Source organism: Electrona antarctica (assembly GCF_951216825.1).
Source record: "Electrona antarctica genome assembly, chromosome: 24".
Taxonomy (NCBI): domain Eukaryota; kingdom Metazoa; phylum Chordata; class Actinopteri; order Myctophiformes; family Myctophidae; genus Electrona; species Electrona antarctica.
The window spans coordinates 14,518,763-14,539,698 of NC_136803.1; the positions used below are offsets into that span (position 1 = coordinate 14,518,763).

At 42.3% G+C, this 20,936-nt stretch overlaps 2 protein-coding genes and 1 long non-coding RNA gene across 4 annotated transcripts in view; 2 read left to right on the forward strand and 1 right to left on the reverse strand.

Annotated features, from left to right (window-relative positions):
* LOC306917509 (uncharacterized protein) overlaps window positions 1-4,447 on the forward strand; it is a 9,323-nt gene extending 4,876 nt beyond the window's left edge. Inside the window, exons 7-10 of the mRNA XM_079495774.1 lie at window positions 963-1,042; window positions 2,612-2,812; window positions 3,192-3,257; window positions 4,075-4,447. Of these exons, the coding sequence (XP_079351900.1) occupies window positions 963-1,042; window positions 2,612-2,812; window positions 3,192-3,257; window positions 4,075-4,190 (463 nt within the window). The 3' untranslated portion in view covers window positions 4,191-4,447. The remainder of the gene's footprint in view (window positions 1-962; window positions 1,043-2,611; window positions 2,813-3,191; window positions 3,258-4,074) is intronic.
* A 3,753-nt stretch (window positions 4,448-8,200) lies between these two features.
* Window positions 8,201-20,464, reverse strand: LOC306917542 (chloride intracellular channel protein 4). Of its 2 annotated transcripts, XM_079495833.1 has the most exons (7): window positions 20,144-20,464; window positions 19,943-20,093; window positions 18,350-18,459; window positions 17,893-18,018; window positions 16,910-17,016; window positions 16,487-16,668; window positions 8,201-11,007 (listed from the first exon to the last, which is right to left on the reverse strand). In XM_079495833.1, the coding sequence occupies exons 2-7, from the start codon at window positions 20,003-20,005 to the stop codon at window positions 10,846-10,848; spliced, it is 750 nt and encodes a 249-aa protein (XP_079351959.1). In that variant the 5' UTR covers window positions 20,006-20,093; window positions 20,144-20,464; the 3' UTR covers window positions 8,201-10,845. The 2 variants fall into 2 exon arrangements, with proteins under 2 accessions (XP_079351959.1, XP_079351958.1); XM_079495832.1 differs by having other exon boundaries at window positions 19,943-20,464.
* Window positions 11,711-14,263, forward strand: LOC306917543. Its single transcript, XR_013789208.1, has 2 exons — window positions 11,711-12,022; window positions 12,590-14,263. It is a non-coding gene; the product is annotated as an uncharacterized lncRNA (long non-coding RNA).
* Window positions 20,465-20,936: the final 472 nt, after the last annotated feature.

Genomic DNA, 20,936 nt, shown 5'->3' on the forward strand with positions numbered 1-20,936 from the left:
TTTATTTTATTTTATTATTATTGTTTGAAGCTGAACTCTCCAATTGAAGTTACATAGTGAGGCTTTAACCTCTAACTGCTCCCCGGGTGCTCCAATAATAATCCTAAAAGTTCACATATGTGCAATGTACTATGACATAGGACTTTAAGCAACTAGTCGACTATTCAACTAATCGACTAGTAAAGCCACTAGTTGACCTCGTTGGTACTAGTTGACTAGTTGAGTTTTTTTCTCCCGTTTTTGTAGGCCTCAAAATCATCTATAATGCTAGATTCACTAGTAAGAAACCACACGACTGTTCAAGATTAGTACTAGTATTTATTTGCACAAATGAGATGTGGGTGTAATGATGAGGAGCCCGGGGAGGGCGAGACTGAGGATGGGGACGTAGTCGCGAGAGCTTGACGACCGACCTGCTCACCCGGGAGTGGTCGGTCGCCTCTGCTCGGACGCTGCCCCCCCGGGGGCTCCTGGGAGAAGGAGAGAGAGAGAAGTGTTAGCGGGGCGATGCTGAGGATGGAGGGGGTTAGTTGGGGAGGAGGGGGGGGGGATTTGACAGCGCGGGGCGGTATCAAACAGGTAAGTAATGATATGAGGTGTGTATTTATGCTGTGGGTAATGTTACGTGATTGGCTGTGCGGCCGTGGAGACGCAGGTGGACTTGACGAGGAGATATGGGATGGGAGTGATTAGGTTGAGCAGTGGGTGGTATTTACTCCTGAATCTACGTTGAACACAACTACATTTATAGTCACCAATGTACACCGTTTTTAACTAGTCGAAAGTGAAAGCCCTACTGTGACAAAGAAATTCCACAAAGGAGTGGGTAATATTGTTAATTATTATTAACTGAAGTACTGTGCATTCTCATTACAGTATACAATATTATTCAGAAAAATGGAAACAGCTGTTAATACCTGCCATTATACATTCACGTGTTATTGTTGTTTTCTTATTTTTAGTGTGAAAGAAAAGGCCAAGCCTGGATTCCCAGAGATCACCAATGTGGCTGTACTGGGGCAGGAGGAGTCCACTGCTGCTGGTATTTAATATATTATAATCACCAATGTGGCTGTACTGGGGCAGGAGGAGTCCACTGCTGCTGGTATTTAATATATTATAATCACCAATGTGGCTGTACTGGGGCAGGAGGAGTCCACTGCTGCTGGTATTTAATCTGTTATAATTATTACCAGTAAGAGCAACATATGGAATGAATTCTGTACTGGGACAGGAGGAGTGCACTGCTGCTGGTATTTAATCTGTTATAATTATTACCAGTAAGAGCAACATATGGAATTAATTCTGTATTGGCCATATATGGAGCGTGTCACAAAGCGTGACGGACTGACTGACACGATGCGTGACAATTAACATTGTTATTGGAATATTGGTAGCCTAGTTGTTGCAGTCGTATCATTGTCATTACACAGACTGAAATTGACCTGTAGTGTGTCTATGTACTGTAGAGACTGTCAGTACTATGCATGTCTTAAGTACCAGGTCTTATGACTTAACTTAAGACCTGGAGGCGTGGTCAATGCTGTTTGGCCACTCAGAATAGCCAAATGGCATTGATCACGCCTCCAGGTCTTAAGTTAAGTAATAAGATCTGGTACTTAAGACACGCATAATACTGCCCTAATTAGGGCAGTATTATTATCACGTGATGAGATTATGTGGTGCATAAAACTAAATTCTGCTTCCACACTTTTATCTCTTATAACCAGCTCAGTGGCCTTGTGGTTAGAGTGTCCGCCCTGAGACTGGGAGGTCGGGGTTCAATCCCTGGCCGGGTCATACCAAAGACTCTAAAAATGGGACCCAGTGCCTCCCTGCTTGACACTCAGCAATGCATCAAGGGTTGGATTGGGGGTAAGTCCCTGTGACATACTAGCGTCATGTCCAGGGGGTGTACTTGTACATCAAGCTGCCTCACGCTACAGAAACAGGAGATAGGCTCCTGCCTCATGGCTCGGCAAGGCTACTTACTTTTATTTTTGGTCTTAGCAGGGACAGAAAGCAGATTCTTTCCCAGATGACATGACAGGTCTGGTGGATGGTTCATGATATCGTACAAGATCTGGTTCAAGATCTGTAGATTTGGTTCCATTTGTACACTCTCAGTCAGAGTTATGGTGGTGCTTGAAATGTTAAAGTTTGAGAATCACTGGTATTGTAATTGTATAGCAGACGTGAAGTCCACATAGCAGCTCTGGCAGTGTGATGTTAAAACCGGTTCCAGAAAAGGTTCCAAATGTGATGGAACCGATTCCTGCTGGTTCCTCAATGTCGGTTCCCGATTCCTCCAGTTGCGGATCCCAACCTTATTTAACCCGTGCTATATTTCTGAGGTGATCGCAGGCTGACTTTAAGATTGTGTCTGGCTGTTTAAATGTATTTCTCACTGCAGCTGCTGCGTTACATCCTCCTCTGGTCTATCAACCTCACACACGTGACATAAACTGTTTGCAAACCCCACATAATGCTCCCGTGAGTGTACAGTACATTACATGGTGAAAAGCAACATTTACAGAATACAGGCCTCTGTACGTTCCTGTCCGTCCTGAACAAATACATTTCACGCCATGGTCTTTCTTCTGTCGTCCAGAAGACATGTCCACCTCGACGGAGACGGTGACAGATGCCTGGGCAAACATGTCCACCTCGACGGAGACGGAGACAGACGCCTGGGCAGACATGTCCACCTCGACAGGAACGGCGACAGAGGGACAGACAACGGTCGGGACCGCAGGAAGCACGACTCACCCCACTCCAGTGTTTCTGGACTACTTGATGCACGCAGAACAAGGTGACCAGTGGTGGGAAATGTACTCAAATGTTTTACTTAAGTAAAAGTGTCAACAATACTACAATGTAGACATACTCTCTTACAATTAAGTAAAAGTCCGGAATTAAAAAGTACGAAAGTATTGGTATCAAAATGTACTTAACGTACCAAAAGTAGAAAGTAGTCATTGTGCACATTGCAGAAGTTTAAGTTGATCTGCATTTTTTTTATTATTACTATTTTAAGGCCTCGTTATTTTATTTGTATTTATTTAAAAACAAATCGGTTAACTAAAATGTTTCCCCCCCCCCCCCCCCAATTCAACCTTTTGTTATTTTGTTAGTTTGAGTTAACTATAAAACCCTGCTACACTATGCACCATGTTGTGTTCCTTTCACAGTGGGCACTACGCCACAGCCAATGGAAGCACAGGAGGAGACCGTAACATCATTTCCTGAGGAAGAAGGTGCCTACTTTTGACCTCATGTTTGAGTGGAACAGAGAATGAACGTCAGCATCATTTGTTGTGGGAGGAATTTGGATGCAATCATTTAGTTCTAATGCACACCTTCTGTTTCCAAGATTACGTAAAGCGTTGGATCTCAAAAGCCGTCCAGGTCCCGGGACCACCAGGGGTCCAAAAGGACTCTTAATGGGGTTGTAACTCTGGGAGTGTAACAAATGGAACCAACTGGACCTGTACAGGTTCCATTTGTACACTCCCAGAGTTTACTAAACACTGAGGATTTTACATTGTAGATTGGTGTCCCAGAGATGTAAAATTACTCGTGTGGGGAGTGAGCAGCGCCCACGGTATTTATATCGGTCACAAGACGTCTTATGTCATCATTTAGTGCCCTAAACAAACATTAAAGTCCACAGACTTGGCTGGCAAACGATTTACGTCATAAGCGCTCTAAGCAAACACTACAAATCCCATAGACTGGGCTCCCATATGACATAATCTTCAAAAAGCCATGTATTGGAGGGGCTAGCGCCTCTAAAAAAAATAACAGATCTAGCTCAGAACTGTCTTGTTGTTGTGAGCTTGTAGATCAGCTATATTTCAGGGAAGTGATTTGATGTAAATGAAAAGTGGACTCTGGTCAACAAAATAAGTATACACAGTATGGTTAAAGTATGGACCTTTAGTAAGTATACGAACGGTTAGAGTGGTCAATAAAGTAAGTTGTTGGTTAATGTATGCCAGTTGTTCTGTTATATCATTGAACCTCTCTCTCTCTCTCTCTCTCTCCCTCCCTCTCTTTGTCTCTCTCTCTCAGGTTCACTACCGAAGTGGCTTGACAGCCTGCCCTGGGTTCGCATCGGGCTGATTGGCGGGGTGCTGGTGGTCACCGCTGTCACTGTGTGTGTCCTGGGAAGCCTGCGCAAAATCTAACCCCCCTCCCAACTCCGACAAGCTCCCTCACAGCCACACCGAGAACGAAGGAGCGACAGTGAGCTTTCACAGCCGGGTAATAAAGACTTACGAGACCCAGTACTAAAACAAATGGTCACAGTATTGGAAAAGATTTGAGTCGGTTAACGAAGCGAAGAAGTAAGGACTCTGTGTCGTTGGGAGTCAAATACTTGAGGGGATTTCAGCACAGACATGTACAGGTAAACTTGACTGGAAGGAACAGTGTTTGTGTAAGTACTTAAAGGAGCATTCAGTGATTTGGGTGGTTTTGGAGAAAAAAACGGTCCACCCGGTAACAAGATGTGCACATGCACACGCTCTACAGTGGGGGAAGTACAACAGACCAACAGCACGTGCACCAATGCCCGCCCCACTCGATCATGATTGGAGGATGGCCCCTCTCATCCTGATTGGATGAAGGCTTTGCCACCCAAAGCCCAAACCGAAACTAGGGTTTTTTGACCCCAGGGGCTCACTGGGGACAGGGAGGAACTCCTTATATGGTTAGCACACTTTATAGTAGGGAGGATTATCCAAAAAATAAGAAAGAATAAGTGATATTTGAATTAAGTGAAATCACTGAATATACCTTTAAGTAAATGTACTCGGTTACTTTCTACCGCTGCGTTCGAGGATTATAAAGTGCTGTTATTTGGACTTCAACACCTCGGTGCTCACATGGCTGTCGGGGACAGAGACAGTTTGGCTATCACAAGTGTTACATTTATAGAAACTTGACAGTTATACGCCTGATTTATACTTGGCTGCGCGTCATGTTGCGCCAGCTCACCAACGCGATGCGCTGAGCCTGCTGTTCCTTAGTATAAATCAATGATGCATTTTCTTGTGTTTGAGCCAAAGCTCAGGGTTTGGGTCGTCCTGTATAAGCACTGTGGAAACCCTGTGGATCCCTCAGTGGTTCTTCAAAGTGGGGTCCGGAGACCCTTGAGGTGTTCCACACAGTTTGACTGTGGGATTAAATATTAGTGATCCCCATCTGACTGCCTAGTTTTTCACGAACCTTTGAAGAACCACCCCGCCGACATCATTGTTCCGTTTCATCAAAATCCGCCTTAAAATGGTGTGATCCTTTGTCGTCATGTTGAAAAATAATCCAAACTGCCGATCAATAACAATTAAGAGCGTAGGAGAGAGCCACCCATAGTGCTCCGCCATTGCAATAGGAATGCATTGGGCCTCAGTTTCCCAGAAGCCTTAGCAAGCCATCTGAACGCTTCACCTATCCCACTCTAGGTGTGAAAAGTAAAACGTATTAAAAACGCAAATTAAACAATGAAAACATAACTTGTGGAACTCGTGATTGGGAGGGAAGCTGTTCTACATAATTTCACTAACTTCATTAACTTGTTAACGGGAGGGAAAGTGTTAAATGGACCCAGATACAGGTCTGTAACTCTGAGAGTATGCAAATGAAAATGTCTATGCTCTCTGAGTTATGGGGGTCCTTGAAATTAAAAAATAAAATAAATTGAGATCCAGTGGTGGCGTTTCGGTGTATATATAGGCTAAGCCCCGGGACACAAACTATTGAAAATAGACAATCTATCGTGAGCTTGTAGATCTGCTATTTTCAGCTAGCCTACTTTTTTTTCCTAGATTCTTTTGTACTTTGTATTTGTAATTGATTACACCTGTAGACTGTGATATGACAATAAAGTTGATTATCTCACACTGATTGAAAAATATTTGATTATCCTGTTGTGACCCATAGAGATGGGCCCCGACCGGCATGATGTCATTGATGTGGCATGCAGACTGGGAACAGACAAACCTTGGATGAACTTCAGAATGTAGTGAGCTTTATATATTAATAGTATGTTGTAATGTTATACACTCCCTCCACGCCCCACAGCTCTGAATGTCTGAGAAAGTGATACAGTTGGGTGCCACCGATATTGTCCCTTATCATTTGACCCATTTAGGCCTGACCTCAAAATTTTAAAAAAATCCTTCTAAATCCTCCAGTTTTCTGAAATAAATATTTTCACGATTTTTCAAAAATAGCAGACCTACAAGCTCGTAGCGCGCCACTTGGTGGCGCGCTATGAGCTTGTAGATCTGCTATTTTTCAATAGCTAAATTATAACAATGTTTAAAACACCAAAAGGGGTTCCCGCCCAAAATGGTTTAACTGTCCTTTTGCGCAGATCACGCAAACCTCAGCAAAAATAAAAGGACAATATCGATGGCCTCCAACTGTAGGTGGGTGTGATAAGACCACTGCAGAGATGGTGCCATGAACACAGGATTTTACAAATAAGAAAAAATGGCATTGCTGGTGGAGCAGAAACCTCTTATCTTCATATTTTAAAGGTATATTCAGTGATTTGACTTAATTCAAATATCACTTATTTTTTCTTTTTTTCTGGATAATCCTCCCAACTATAGAGTGTGCTGACCATATAAGGAGTTCCTCCCTGTCCCCAGTGAGCCCCTGGGGTCAAAAAACCCTAGTTTCAGTTTTGGTGGCGGGTGGCAAAACCTTCATCCAATCAGGATGAGTGGGGCCTTCCTCCAATCATGATCGAGTGGGGGCGGGCCTTGGTGCACATGCTGTTGGCCTGTTGCACTTCCCCCCACTGTAGAGCGTGCATGTGCACATTTTGTTACCGGGGCGGACTGGGTGGTTTTCCAAATCACCCAAATCACTGAATGCTCCTTTAACTTTTTGTGCTTTTCGTAAAATGTATTAAAAATGTGGGTGTTTCTAGTAGGCTATAGACAAGTGTATGTACGGAATTGCAGTTTGCCAGCATAGACTAGAAAAAAATAGAGTAACAATTAAAAAAATGTTACTCTACCTGGCAACCTCTATTCAATTATTTCAACCAACTAACTGTAGGCTACTTTCCCCAGATTAAGATGACGTGATAAAATATTAAAATATGCAGACTAAACACACTATGTCATATTCTGTAAGTGTTTGGTAACATCCTAGTGCGTTCTATGAGTAAAGCAATATACAATAAAATATCAAATACAAACATATTTAATGAATGAAGGAATGTTTACAGCACTTTACATGATCTGACTACATTCATCTGGTTTGTATTCAACAGTCTTTGTCGCCCTCATGTGGACTTTTCACTCGGTTTCTCAGAACTTGCTTTGATTTATTTATCTATTGTATTTACACGCCATTCAAAGTCACATCCGCACTTTGGATAAATGCACCTTTGTCCTTTTTAACCAGTTGGCCCACTAGGGAGCAGACAGACCAAGCTTATGGAAGCAATGTAATTTGACATCCAACCTGGTGTCGGTCAACTCTAGTCAACCTATAGCATGTACAAGATGGGGTGGGGCTAAAGGAGGAAGGAAGAGAGTCTGGGAGTGAGAGAAACAGGTTAAATTAAATAATCTGGTAAATGTTGTCACCAAATGAACAGCCAGGGATTAATATCAGTATGTTTGTGTGTTTGGACGGGAGCTGGTTTTCACCTTTGTATTTCTACCATAATCAGCTGACATGAATGACAAGATGGACTGTGGCTGGTCAACTAACTAACACACTAGCATGGAGCAGGAGAGTGTGAGAGAAGTTCCAACAAGTTTCTGAGTGAGTATGGATGCTATCTGAGAAGTGTAATGACATGGACTTTTAGTTAAAGTATAGGTATAGGACCTTTATAGCCCTAAAATGCTGTCATATTGCATACATTTCACCGACAGTGTCAGGAGGGCATAGGAGTGATCTATTGGTGTGTACTGCATATGGAATACATCGCATGAATGTAATATCACAGCCATTCCAGGATGCTACTGGGATGCTGCTTAACGGTGGATATTGGCGAGACCATTCTGAATCAATAAATATATAAAATTACGCTCTTGGAAACATTGGAAAAAAGCCATCACAAGATGTTCTTGTGAGTCTGTTAACTACAGATCCTGTGTTCAAATGCAGATATCTGGTTTCTAGAGATTAATATATTCCAAACACAAAAACAAAGCCACACGGACTCGTCTAGTTGTGAAATTAGTTTTAATAAAGAGTTCCCTGGAGAGGATTATAAGGCCAGAACACATTAAACTGGTATCATGATTGCTTTGGTGTACCTCACTTCCAACACCACTGAAAATGGACCCAACACTCAACATGGCAGAACACTTACAATAAATACAACACCACTCAAAATGGTGCAATAGTTTCCATCATGACCAATACAGTTATTTCATACATAGAGCTCTTTCCTTCTGCCATACTTAAAAACACTTAAACCCTGAATAGCTGAGAGGCTCTACACTAGGTCATTTAATATCTTCGCCCAAAATGGCAGAAATACAAGGTCACTCACAAAGTGCCGTGTTACGACCAGGGGTCATTGCCATGCTGGCTTGTCGTGGACATTTTTGTCAAAATTATTTTTTTGCCATGGACATGCAAATGAGCGGACAATAATTACCAGAAACACAAAGAGCTAGCCCAAAATGACCATTACAGGAGACTGGACTGGAGAGTGTACTAATGGAAGGGGTCCCAAATAAAAAGTTAATCGTACTAGTCACTAGTGGACTCTAGTGGAATATGCCATAGTGTCATAGTAAATCAGTGTCATACATATTCTGAAGAAAACCTGGAGACATTCAGTAACTGGGTCTTTTGATCAAAATAAGAATATTATGATGTTATGTGCAAAACTAAATCAAGAATTTGCCACAGATAAGGCCAATTGTTGCTACGGACACATTTGTCCGTGTACGGACATATTGATGACTCCTGACCCCTGTAGGACATGTTGATGACCCCTGGTTGCGACATGATGTGAGCTTGTAGATCTGCTATTTCAGCTGACTGTTGTCCCCAGAATGTGGACACTAGGGTTCAAGTGTTTTTGAGTGTCAAGGAAGAACTACTTGAACTTTGGTGTCAAATAATTCAGATCAATAGCCTCGGTCGGCTATGCCTTCGGCCTGGCGGAGACTAAAATAATCTATGACTATGACTATGAGCATAGTGTTGTTGTCATTAGTATTGACAGAGATACACACTGAATGAACTGGCCCTTAAAGGTCCCGACAGATTATTGGAGAATCAAAGGTACAATAGATTAATGGTCAAGGCCATAGATTTGTCATTTCAGGATTACAATATACAGTAATGTCTACCTGTGGTGCCTCCAAGTAAGACAGGCACAGTTTTTACATATATATTATCAGTTTACATAATTATCAAATGTCTTTAACAAATCACACAGGCTGCATTAGTGTGAGCTTCCACTGCAGTGCTACAGTACAGTAGAGTACAGTTAGTGGATCATTGCAGTGGCACACGAAATGAAGTAAACAGAAGGCTAAATGGATTTTGAACTGAAGTGGTAATAATATATTGAGAGAGGTAATATAGTGAACTGGCCCTGCAGTTCTGCTGTGTATGACTGAATAATGAATACATTCTGACTTTCATACAGTACATAGATCTTTCATACAGTACATAGATCTCTATACAGTACATAGATCTTTCATACAGTACATAGATCTCGCTGTTTTAAACGCCAGATGATTAGCATAGATAAATCAATGTGCCACCCAACCTGTGAGAGCACGCACACACACACACACACACACACACACACACACACACACACACACACACACACACACACACACACACACACACGCACTCGTCGCTTTATACTTAGTAAATTCAGTTCCAAGTTCATGTGTGGTTATCTACTGGTTCCGTTTCACACAGGAATGCAAAACATTTCAACTAGCTAAGGTTTCAGAACAAGTACTGACTGACTGTACTGCACACAATGAAATGTTGACCATGAACTCGGGAGTAAAAAACAAACAAAAACAAAACATACATCCTGCTTTGTTAAGAAAAACGAAATATTTTCTTAAAAGAAGTGAACACAGAGCTCAGTCAGTAGACTCAGTACTGGTTTGAAACTGGATCTTGTTCACTCTGGATTTTGTATCGGTCATTGCTTTTTCTCTCCATCATTAACTCTCAATCTATTTAGCTTTGTTCCCTCCTCTTTCTAAATTCACCATCTTTTCTCCTCATTTCTGTATCTCTCTTTCCATTCCATCTCCTCTTCCTTTCATCTCAATGTCTGCGTCTTTATCCCTCTTTCTTCTACTTAACTGTTTAGCCATTACAGTACGTTCTGCGTCTCTAACTCCTTCATACATTTCGCCTAGAGAAAATCACCAGGGTTTTTGGATCCCATTTACAAACTAGTCAGTCCTCGACATAATGTGGACTATTAGGCAATAACACATGGCACGGCCGGGATGTTATGTTATGTTGTATAAGCTAAGAGACGTCGCATGAAGTATGAGGTCAGATCAAGACAGGCTAAGCTTAAGTAATGTGAACAACCAACCAACCACAATATACAGTACCTCAACAAAAAATGCATACTGCAACTTAGCATTGGATATTTAGCTAGAAACATTCTCTGTACAGTGTACACCCTTAATCATGTTACCATTTGTCCAAAACAAATAAGGATATTATTTGGGCAACAAAATGACAACATCTTTCAGTGGAGAATGTTCATAATCTCCATACTCATTGTATACCTTCGTTTACTGCTGCCTCCCTCTGTCACATCTTCAAATACTCTGAATGATTGAATATATACGTACATATATATTTCTATTTTATTCGTTTAGCAACATCCAGGTACGCAAACTCAATCTCTCTCTCTGCGGGGCAGGTGTTGGTAAACTCCTCCCTCTGGTAGGCGTGGTTTAAGTATCGCCACACCCCCACCATCTCTGACGGAATCTCAAAACCACGGTACTTCCTGGCAACCACCTGGAGTGGAGAAGAGACGAAGAGAAGAGAAGAGAAACGTTAAAGGGATAACCACCCTGTTACAAAAGCATGGTTTGGGGCCAATGATCCTGTGTTATCATCAACCATGCATACCTCTATGGTCATTTGGGAAAGGTTTGCTTTATGACCCTAAAATAAAAACATAGCATTCAGTTTAATTTGTAACATATCCGGAACAAACTCCCTGAAAATTGCAGCTCTGCAACAACTCTGTTATTTTAAATCACAGCTAAAAACGTGCATGCATGTTTGCTGCTGCCTTTCATTGAGATGGTGTAATTATTATTCTACACTGACATTTAATAATAATTTATTTAAATTATTTAATTAATTTCCGTTGATTGTTTTTGTTCTTGTACTATTGCCTTTGCTCTGTGTCCTGAATATGTGTTTTCTATTAAGGCAACCAGGTTCAAATCCAGGGTAGAATAGGGGTTACACAGTGCATCTTTACATTCATAATTTATATTGTTACTGAATCTGATTGCACTTTTATAATTTCATATTTTCTTTTCTTAATGTTTTATATAAAACACATTGAATTGCCTTGTGAGCAGTGATTGGCCAGTTGTGATATTGTTGGTGTGTCCCGCCCCCCCTCACTCTGATTGGATGAGCAGGGCCCTCTGTTAGTATTTAACAAGAGTTTGTTCTGCTAGGTGTCACATTAATCTCTGCTAGTTGTTAAGAGCTGAACTTCTCCTTTCTGCACCAGCTGAAGCGTCTAGTTTTGGTTCTACTTTAGTATTTTGCTCTAGGCCGATTAAAAAATCTGGATTTGGACAGGTTTTGACTTGAGTTATGGCTTTATTACAAACATTGAAGTCCTTGGTCAACCAGAGACTATCTGCTGCTGCTGAAGAGATATTTGGGGTCGTTGGTAGAATTCTAACAGAGTACGAGGATGAAGCTTTCCACATCAAGCAAGAAACTGACCGCCAACGCAAACTACTGGATATGGTTTTACAACCAATCGTCAAACTACACAGAGCAGGTTGGTAAAACATTTACAGAGAGAGAGAGAGAGAGACCATTGCTGTTTAATTACTTAAACAGCAATAGTGACTATTTGGAATGGAAAAGGAACTGGTTGAAAAGTTGTGAGCTTGCATTGATATTTAATAGTCAATAGTATTCTAGTTGTAGTTTCCTCCATTCATGTCTGTTAATCAAATATTTACAACAGAATCAAGTAGTAAGGAAGAATTAAATAAACTGTTGATCGTGTATAATCAGACTGTTTAAAAGGAGGAAGTTCAATAAACTTTACATTTCAAAACAACAGGGGCTATATCTGATAGCAGTAGGTTGTAGCTAATTACATTTTACATTTGAGAAACAATGAGTGTCTTGTTTTAGAAATGAAGCATTGTTGAGGTAAGGTAAGAAACAGTCATTTGAAGTTAGGACAGATATGGAACTAACAGCCAAAGTTCCCTCCAACCACAACTACATAACTGGTTGAACTATTGACCAATACATTAAAAATGCATATCTATGATAGAATGTAGGTCATGTTCAAACATGTATTAATGGGTTCTCTTTTATATATTCTGTCTAGACGCCATACAGCTCCTTGTGTGTAAAGAGGAGGTATTCCCTGAGCAGCAGGAGAGAACCTCCAGTCTGATCAAAGAGGAACCAGAGTCTCCACAGATTAAAGATGATCAGGAGGAGAGAACCCCCAGTCTGATCAAAGAGGAACCAGAGTCTCCACAGATTAAAGATGATCAGGAGGAGAGAACCTCCAGTCTGATCAAAGAGGAACCAGAGTCTCCACAGATTAAAGATGATCAGGAGGAGAGAACCTCCAGTCTGATCAAAGAGGAACCAGAGTCTCCACAGATTAAAGAGGAACATGATGAGCTACTTCAAAGATCAGAGGTGGATGGTGGATCAACAGAGATATTACTGTCAGTGAAACCTGAAGATGGTGAAAACGTACAAACAGAACCTGTAGCCAGCACCTCATCTCAACACATGGAAACACAAGCTGATGTAGAGGACTGTGGAACATCACAACCAAGTAGTGATGATCAGCTCATCTCTTCACAATGTTCTGAATCTGACATCACTGAAAACAGTGATGAGTGGGATGAGACCACGGATGACCAGTCGGGTTCAAAAACACTGAGATCACACAATGTACAACACATGGGAGGAAATAGTTTGATCAACAAGCTGCTCCACAACCTCAAATCACCCAAACAAAGTTACTCCATGATGAGTCACATAGGTAAGAAAAGTTTTAGTTGTGCAGATTGTGGCAAAATGTTCAATCGCAAAGCAAATCTGAAGACACACAATATGATTCATTCAGGGGAAAAGCCATTTGCTTGCTCAGTGTGCGGCACATGCTTTAGTCAAAAGAGTGATCTAAAAAAACACATGAGGACTCATACAGGGGAAAGGCCCTTTACATGTACAGTTTGTGGCACAGGCTTTAGTCAAAAGGGTCATGTAAAATTACACATGATGACTCACACAGGGGAAAGGCCCTTTACGTGTACAGTTTGTGGCAAGGGCTGTACTCATAATGGAGAATTAAACGCACACATGAGGACTCATACAGGGGAAAAGCCATTTGCTTGCTCAGTGTGCGGCACATGCTTTAGTCAAAAGAGTGCTCTAAAAAAACACATGAGGACTCATACAGGGGAAAGGCCCTTTACATGTACAGTTTGTGGCACAGGCTTTAGTCAAAGGGGTCATGTAAAATTACACATGATGACTCACACAGGGGAAAGGCCCTTTACGTGTACAGTTTGTGGCAAGGGCTGTACTCGTAATGGGGAATTAAACGCACACATGAGGACTCATACAGGGGAAAAGCCATTTGAGTGTAAAGTTTGTGAAAAATGCTTTAGTCGGAGTGGTAGTCTAAATACACACATGAAGACGCATACATCAGAAAAATCTGTTGGTTAAATTAATGAGTTTTTCCATTTTCTTCAAAGAAGGCATTAGAGTTTGCTGATACTAATATAACAATATGAAAATCAGTGTTTGTCCACATGTCGTCAGGAATTCATGCACTATAGTGGTGCAATTGTAACTCGTCTCTGTGTGTTGACATGTGTTGTGTGTTGTTTCGACTAACATTAGCATAGTGTATTTTGATCACTTAGTTTGATCATTTGTTTAGATTCTCTAGTATTTTGTCTTCATAGAATGCATTGTAAAAGACAATATTTACTCTGTAATTTATTTTTCAAATAAAGGTTTGACAGCTACAGATCCTTTGTGTGTTCATTACAGAAAGCTCATCCACATGTGTTTCACCTCTTTAAGTATGGACGTCTTGTGCTGTGAACAATAGTGACAAGAACGGTATTGCTACATTAAACATGGTAGGATTAAGTCTAAAGTCTTAAAGGTTCAGGAATACCAGTAATTATTGTAAAATACAAAATTAAATATAATACCCTTTCAAAGATATTTCTCAAAATGTAAACACTCTTTCTTTTACCCCTGAGTCACTTAAGGACGCCTATTATAAGTTGTGGGCCCACACACACTCAAACACACCCACACACACTCACACAAAGACAGTCCCTTAAAGCCGGCAACACTATTCTAAGTTCCCCAAAACCTTTACATTGCTTGTGTGCGTTGTGGCCTCAAACCAAGAATGGCCCCTTCACTCCTTTCCTACAAACTCCCAACACTCGTCCAATATACATTTTGCTGCAGAGCTGTACTGGAACCCGCTTAGTTTGACCCAGTAGTGAAGCCCCAGTTTCTTCCTCCTGTTACTTAACGGCGCCTCCCCCATTTCAACCAACAAGGCTGGAATTAGCGTCTGTCCCAGGCTTACTTATCTGCGGGGCCGGAATAGGAGTAGTTCCACTGCAGACTCTCAGCGCTTTTTGTACCCTTTTTTTGTACTCTAATTTACAGAGATGTGTCTTTGCCGCTGCCCCAAACACTATGCTCCCATAGTCTAGGGTGGATCTTATCATAGCTAGATATAATCATATGCAGGGTCTCTCTCTCAGCCCCCCCAGTCACTGCCTGCTAGACTGCGGAGGATGTTATTTACTTTCTCACAGCACCCTCTCTATATGCTATTTCCATGTCAACCTTTCATCCATCCACAAGCCCAGAAACTTGAAGACCTTTACTCTCTCAAGGGGCTGGCCATTCATAACGAGGCTCGAGGCTGGGATTTTCCTCTTAAACACCATATACTGGCTTTTAGAGGAGAAGATCCTAAATCCCCACTTATCTGCCCACTGCACAACCTTGTCCAAGGCCTCTTGGGTTTGCCTGTACAGGTACCCAATGTTTTCCCCCCTCCAGCTTGGGGACAGCATTATTGAGTTGTCATCGGAGGAGGAGGCGGAGGAGGTGGTCGGAGGAGGAGGAGGAGGTCGGAGGAGGAACTTGGATATTATCCAAGTTAAATACCTGCATGCACGTTGTTGTGCTTAAAGGACAACAACGTGCATGCAGGTATTTAGCATTGCGTACTGTTCTGATGATGGGCCACCCTAACTTAATACAGTATTAATACTGTATTCTATACAGTAGCCTATCTAATATAACATTGAGCCGCTGTGCCAACTGAACTGCAAATGCCTACTGTAGTTGTGTGTTGTGAGCCGGCGGGCCCCTGTGTAAACTGCTGTTGCAAATGTTATTGATTGACTGATTGGAAATTTTATTCCGTTTGTAGAATGGGTACAGTTCAAACAAAATTAGCCTACACAGGTCAATACAAAATCTGACTGCTACGAGTATAAAACTAGAAAAAGCTTAAGACTTGTTACTTCAGGGTCCTCCATTTTCAATTCATCAGAACATTTAAAGACATAGAAAAACGTCGATATGCCTACTCTATTGTGTTCTGATGGGTGGGCTGGCCGTTGGTTGTGCTACAAAAGGCAAAAAAATCCGGGATAAAAAAAATGTGCGCATGCACGTGCACGCACCCGAGCTCCGGCACCTAAGAATTTAGAAATTAAGCACTGGATATTTCACTTTCATAAAAATGTTTGGGTCAGTTCATTGTCCACTCAGGCTTTTGTGTGCACTCCAGACTTTTTAAGTTGCTTCATTATTTAGATATTTTATATGTATTTTAGCTGCCTCGCCTCCCTTTCAAACCCATCGTAACTTCCATTTTAGATTCATCAAAAACACCAGTCCTTGGTTCTGGTGGCCGATGTTGTCCTACTAATACGTGAGGGTCCGTGTTTATTATTTTATTATTTTGGAGGGGAAAAAAGAAAGAAAAAGATCCATTAAAAAATCCCCAAAAAGGGCAGGCAGGCAGGCAGGCAGGCAGGCAGGCAGGGGGTGCATACGTTGGTTAGACATCTCCCGACATGTGTGACAGGTTAAAACTAAGCCGTGGCAGGGTAGAACTAACCCGTGGCTTCCTGTGAGGTTAGGTTTGGGTTTTGGGTAGGGTGTTTTGGGTCGGACTGTTAATACGTCAGACAGACAGACCGACCTTGAGGATGTGTAGTTTGGGCAGGAGGTTACAGTCTGCCAGAGTGAGTTCAGGTCCGTCTAAGAAGCTCCTGCTGGACTCTGGCAGGTCTCCTGCTGCGTCGGCATCGATCTCCTCTGACAGAGGAGTCCTCAGGAAGTCATCCAGCCTCCTCAAAGACTTCAGCAGAGCCTTCTCTAGCACTGCACGCACGCACACACGCACGCACGCACACACACACACACACACATACACACACACACATAACCAAAAGGTGTACAAACATTCATATTTATTCAGTATCTATTAGAACTGGGCTAAAATATTATAGTATATACGGTAGTATTGTATATTAATATACTGATACACTATACACCTGGTGAATGTTCACTCACTCTATCTATCTATCTATCTATCTATCTATCGACAGAAAACCTCACACACCATCATTGACGTCTTTTTTGGGGTTTTTGATGTAAGCAGAGAACTTTGCGAAGACGTCGATACCAGCTGTGTTGGATTCGGCGTGTTTGGGAGCCAGACGGGGGTACCTGAGGTCAGAACACAAACCACAGAACATTTCATGTCACCACTGGATACTAAGAACATCACATGTGTTAGTTACTTACAGCTCACTCAAAGGCAGTACAAAAAGGTAGTAAAATTGTGTTTGAGACCAGGGGCCTAATCCTAGGTATATTTTGTATTTTGAAAAACATTTTAAACTAGTGAAAATAGTTGTTCTGCGTCTATGAGCTTGTAGATAAGCTATTTTCACTTTACAAAAAGAAATGAAAGAAAGAAAGCCTAATAAAATGGGGCTTAGGCATAAGGGATAAGGCGCCACCTTAGGAATGCTTTAACACAATCTTTTGCCAAGGCTGGGCACTGCACTCCCTGTGCTGGTGTGGAACACCTGTGTCAAATTTGAAGTCGGTGGGTTCTCGAGTTACGTGGATTACAGCAGACGTACGTACATACACATACAGAGACGTGGTGCATTTATTGTAAGATAAGATACTGAACCCATGAACCTGTTGTGACGGGCACGGCGGGCGGGGTGGCCCTCTGCCCTCTGCCTCGGGGTGCCCCTCTGCCTCACTGCAGTCTTCAGTGATTGGCAGAGGTGCAGGCCATTAGGCCAACTGGTTACACCTGAGTTTATGGGTTTAAGTACGGTATCTGGACGGGACTCTACCCCGTTACAATACACTAGACACACACGCTCCCAGTCTGAAAGCCATGACTGACTAAATACATACAAGTTAAAACGTTTTACTCATGTGGATTTTGCCATGTACTCCCCTAGTAGAGTGTGTGTGTGTGTGTGTGTGTGTGTGTGTGTGTGTGTGTGTGTGTGTGTGTGTGTGTGTGTGTGTGTGTGTGTGTGTGTGCGTGCGTGCGCGTGTACACGTGCGCACGCCTACCGCGGTGGTGAGAGTTTCTCTTCCAGGAACTCTTCTATGTTGTTGACGTCGACCTTGACTTCGCCATTGAAGGTCATGAACGGCGGGTTCGTCCCCGGGGCCAGGTCCTGCAGGTCAGCGGGCTTCCTACAGATCCACACACACACACACACACACACACACACACACACACACACACACACACACACACACACACACACACACACACACACATTTACAATCTACACATGGAGTCAGTCTACACAAGAATACTATGAATGGCACTATAGGTGTCATGTGGACGGTCCACATTAGAATTGGCTAACAACGCTGTAGAGGTCAAGACCCTGATGCTAGACATGTCCTCCTATAATATAATAGAAGTGTGGAGGGCAGCGATTCAAGCCCCTGGTGTGACTATTCTGATGGTAGGATCGGAGCGTGTGTGTGTGTGTGTGTGTGTGTGTGTGTGTCTCACCTCTTCAGGTCCACGGTGGTCACATTGAAGATGACTCCTTTCAGCCACAGTATCATGAACAGTCTCTGGGAGAACGGACAGTTCCCGATGCTCTCCCCATCGCAGCCCGCCTACAAGCGCACACACACAAACACACACACACACACACACACACACACACACACACACACCAATTAACCACTTAAGTCTTAACCCACATTTTATTTGAGGGGCACTAGCCCCTCCTATGCCCAGCTTTGTGTGTCTGTGTGTGTGTGTGTGTGTACCACGGAAATGATTTGATTGGCTGAGCACGGAATGTGATGTATGATGATGATGATGATGATAAGATCGCCCCTCACTTCACATGAGTGTGACTGATTTTTAACAAATCTTTTGTCCAACAAGATCTACCCGCCCCAAAACACACATGATCCCATTGCTGAAAATATTTTAAAAAAAAGCTTTGGAATAGCGGTGATGGCATCACATACGTATAAGACAAACGCACTTGGAATGGGAAATGTGTGTGTGTGTGTGGGGAAATTGTATATAACTTTGTAATGCTACTAACGTTTGTGTGCAGCACTCTGGAAAACAAAGTATTGCATTATGGGTTTGAGCTGACAGACCCTTTTTGATTTCTTTCCTTTTTTTTTTTTTCATACCGTATTTAAATTATATATTTTTAGGGGTGTTTACCTGAACAGCCTTTCCGATCTACCTTTTGGCATCATTTGATTCTGTGAACTTGGACTTTAATGTTTGTTTAGGGCAGTAAATGACAACGTAAGACGTCATCTGGCCGATAATAAATACTGCCCTCGCTGCGCCCCTCACTTCACACAAGTGTGATTCTTTTCTTCTTCTAGAGAATCAAAGGTTCAGGCTAATGAATCCCCAGGATCCTGGATGGCTTGATTCTAGGCTTAAAATAATTTATATATTATAAATATTTGTTGAAATCTCTATACACTGACACCACATAAGACAGGAACGCCCAAAAACGTCACATCCGGTTTTAGCCTGGGGTAAGAATTTTCTATGGCTGCCAATGCAACTTGGTCCAATCCTTAATCACATACGGACAAACATCTATGCCGATGCTATCTAACTTGCGGAGGTAGCATGCCTTGTCCACGGGCAACAGATCTTTCAACATATGGCATTGCAAATACGTTTGATAATCGCTACTCTGCTCAATATTGTTTTGAAAATGCCGCAAATTGCATTGCAGTGAAAGAGCAAATCAACTTCCCCCGGTGGTGGGCGGAGTCACAGTTTGAGGCGCTGTTTACGCACAGTGGTGTCAGTGTATGGAATAGATAGCAAGGCTTTTGTACACCTACAGGTGACAGGTGCATACTGAAAGTGCCCGTACTGAAAAAGGAAAAAACTCCTGCACATAACGATAGCCTGATGAAGGTCGAATAGACCGAAACATTGCTGTTCCCTTAATAAACTTTTGTGTGCGGGAGTTTTTTCCCCTTTTCAGGAAGTCTCTATGGGAAAAATGAATGGTGTCTGGAACGATGGAACCAGAAAATGTCCGCCACTGCTATGCCAATATGCCCTATATAGCCTCCTCAAGCCAGCCATATTATTCATTATTACCTTGACATATAACTCAATGGTCGGGAAGCCGAGCTTCTTAGCCGCAACGTCGAACCAGGCCATGGTGAGAGATCCAGAGAAAAGTCCCCTTATTCCCCCCAAAGGACGTTACTTTGCTGGAGACGTAGTTACCGTTCGCAGAGAGCACGTACTGTAGCTCAAGGTTATGACTGCCATGGGTAAGTTTAGTTAGCAATAAACAAATCCTAATAAGTGTATATTTGTCCCGATGTCCAGTGATAAAAGTGATCTCCAAAGAAAACAATCCTTGTTTAAGTTCCTGCAGTGTCGTCGAAATCGTCCCAGAGAAAAAGGGACTATATGGGCCCAATGCCCAGCTACTCTCACAAAGTTGGACTCTGTGAGGGTATATCTTTGTAAGACTAATCTGTCAAAGGTATTAAAAAGGCATTACAAACAGCTTTAGTTACTACGGTATCAGTTTAAATCCACACAAAACATTCTGCTCCTCAAAATCAGCATTGCATAAGGTGTGTCTGTCTGAATGTCTGTCTGTCCAATATTTTCTTTTTGTCTGTTTGTCCTATGTTATGCAGCTGGCAGAGAGAGACACACACAGAGAGAGAGAGAGAGAAACAGAGAGCGAGGGGGGGCCTGGGGGCAGAGAGCCATGGGTATGCCTTCATCACACAATCACTCTTTGTCCAAGCAAATATTAAGCTAAATATCAAACTATCAATAAACACAGTGTATGTGGGTTCTAGTGTGTGTGTGTGTGTGTGTGTGTGTGTGTGTGTGTGTGTGTGTGTGTGTGTGTGTGTGTGTGTGTGTGTGTGTGTGCGCGTGTGTGCGTGCTTGCGCGCGTGTGCGTGCGCGCATGCGTGTGTGCATGGATACACTGTACACAGACACATGTTTGTACTTGATAGTAACAATGGATGTTGTGGTAGTAGCCTAAATATACACTAGATTTAAAACAAGGACAATATTCATGCAAAGTAGACAGGCTTGATCCAATAGAAAAGCAATAGCC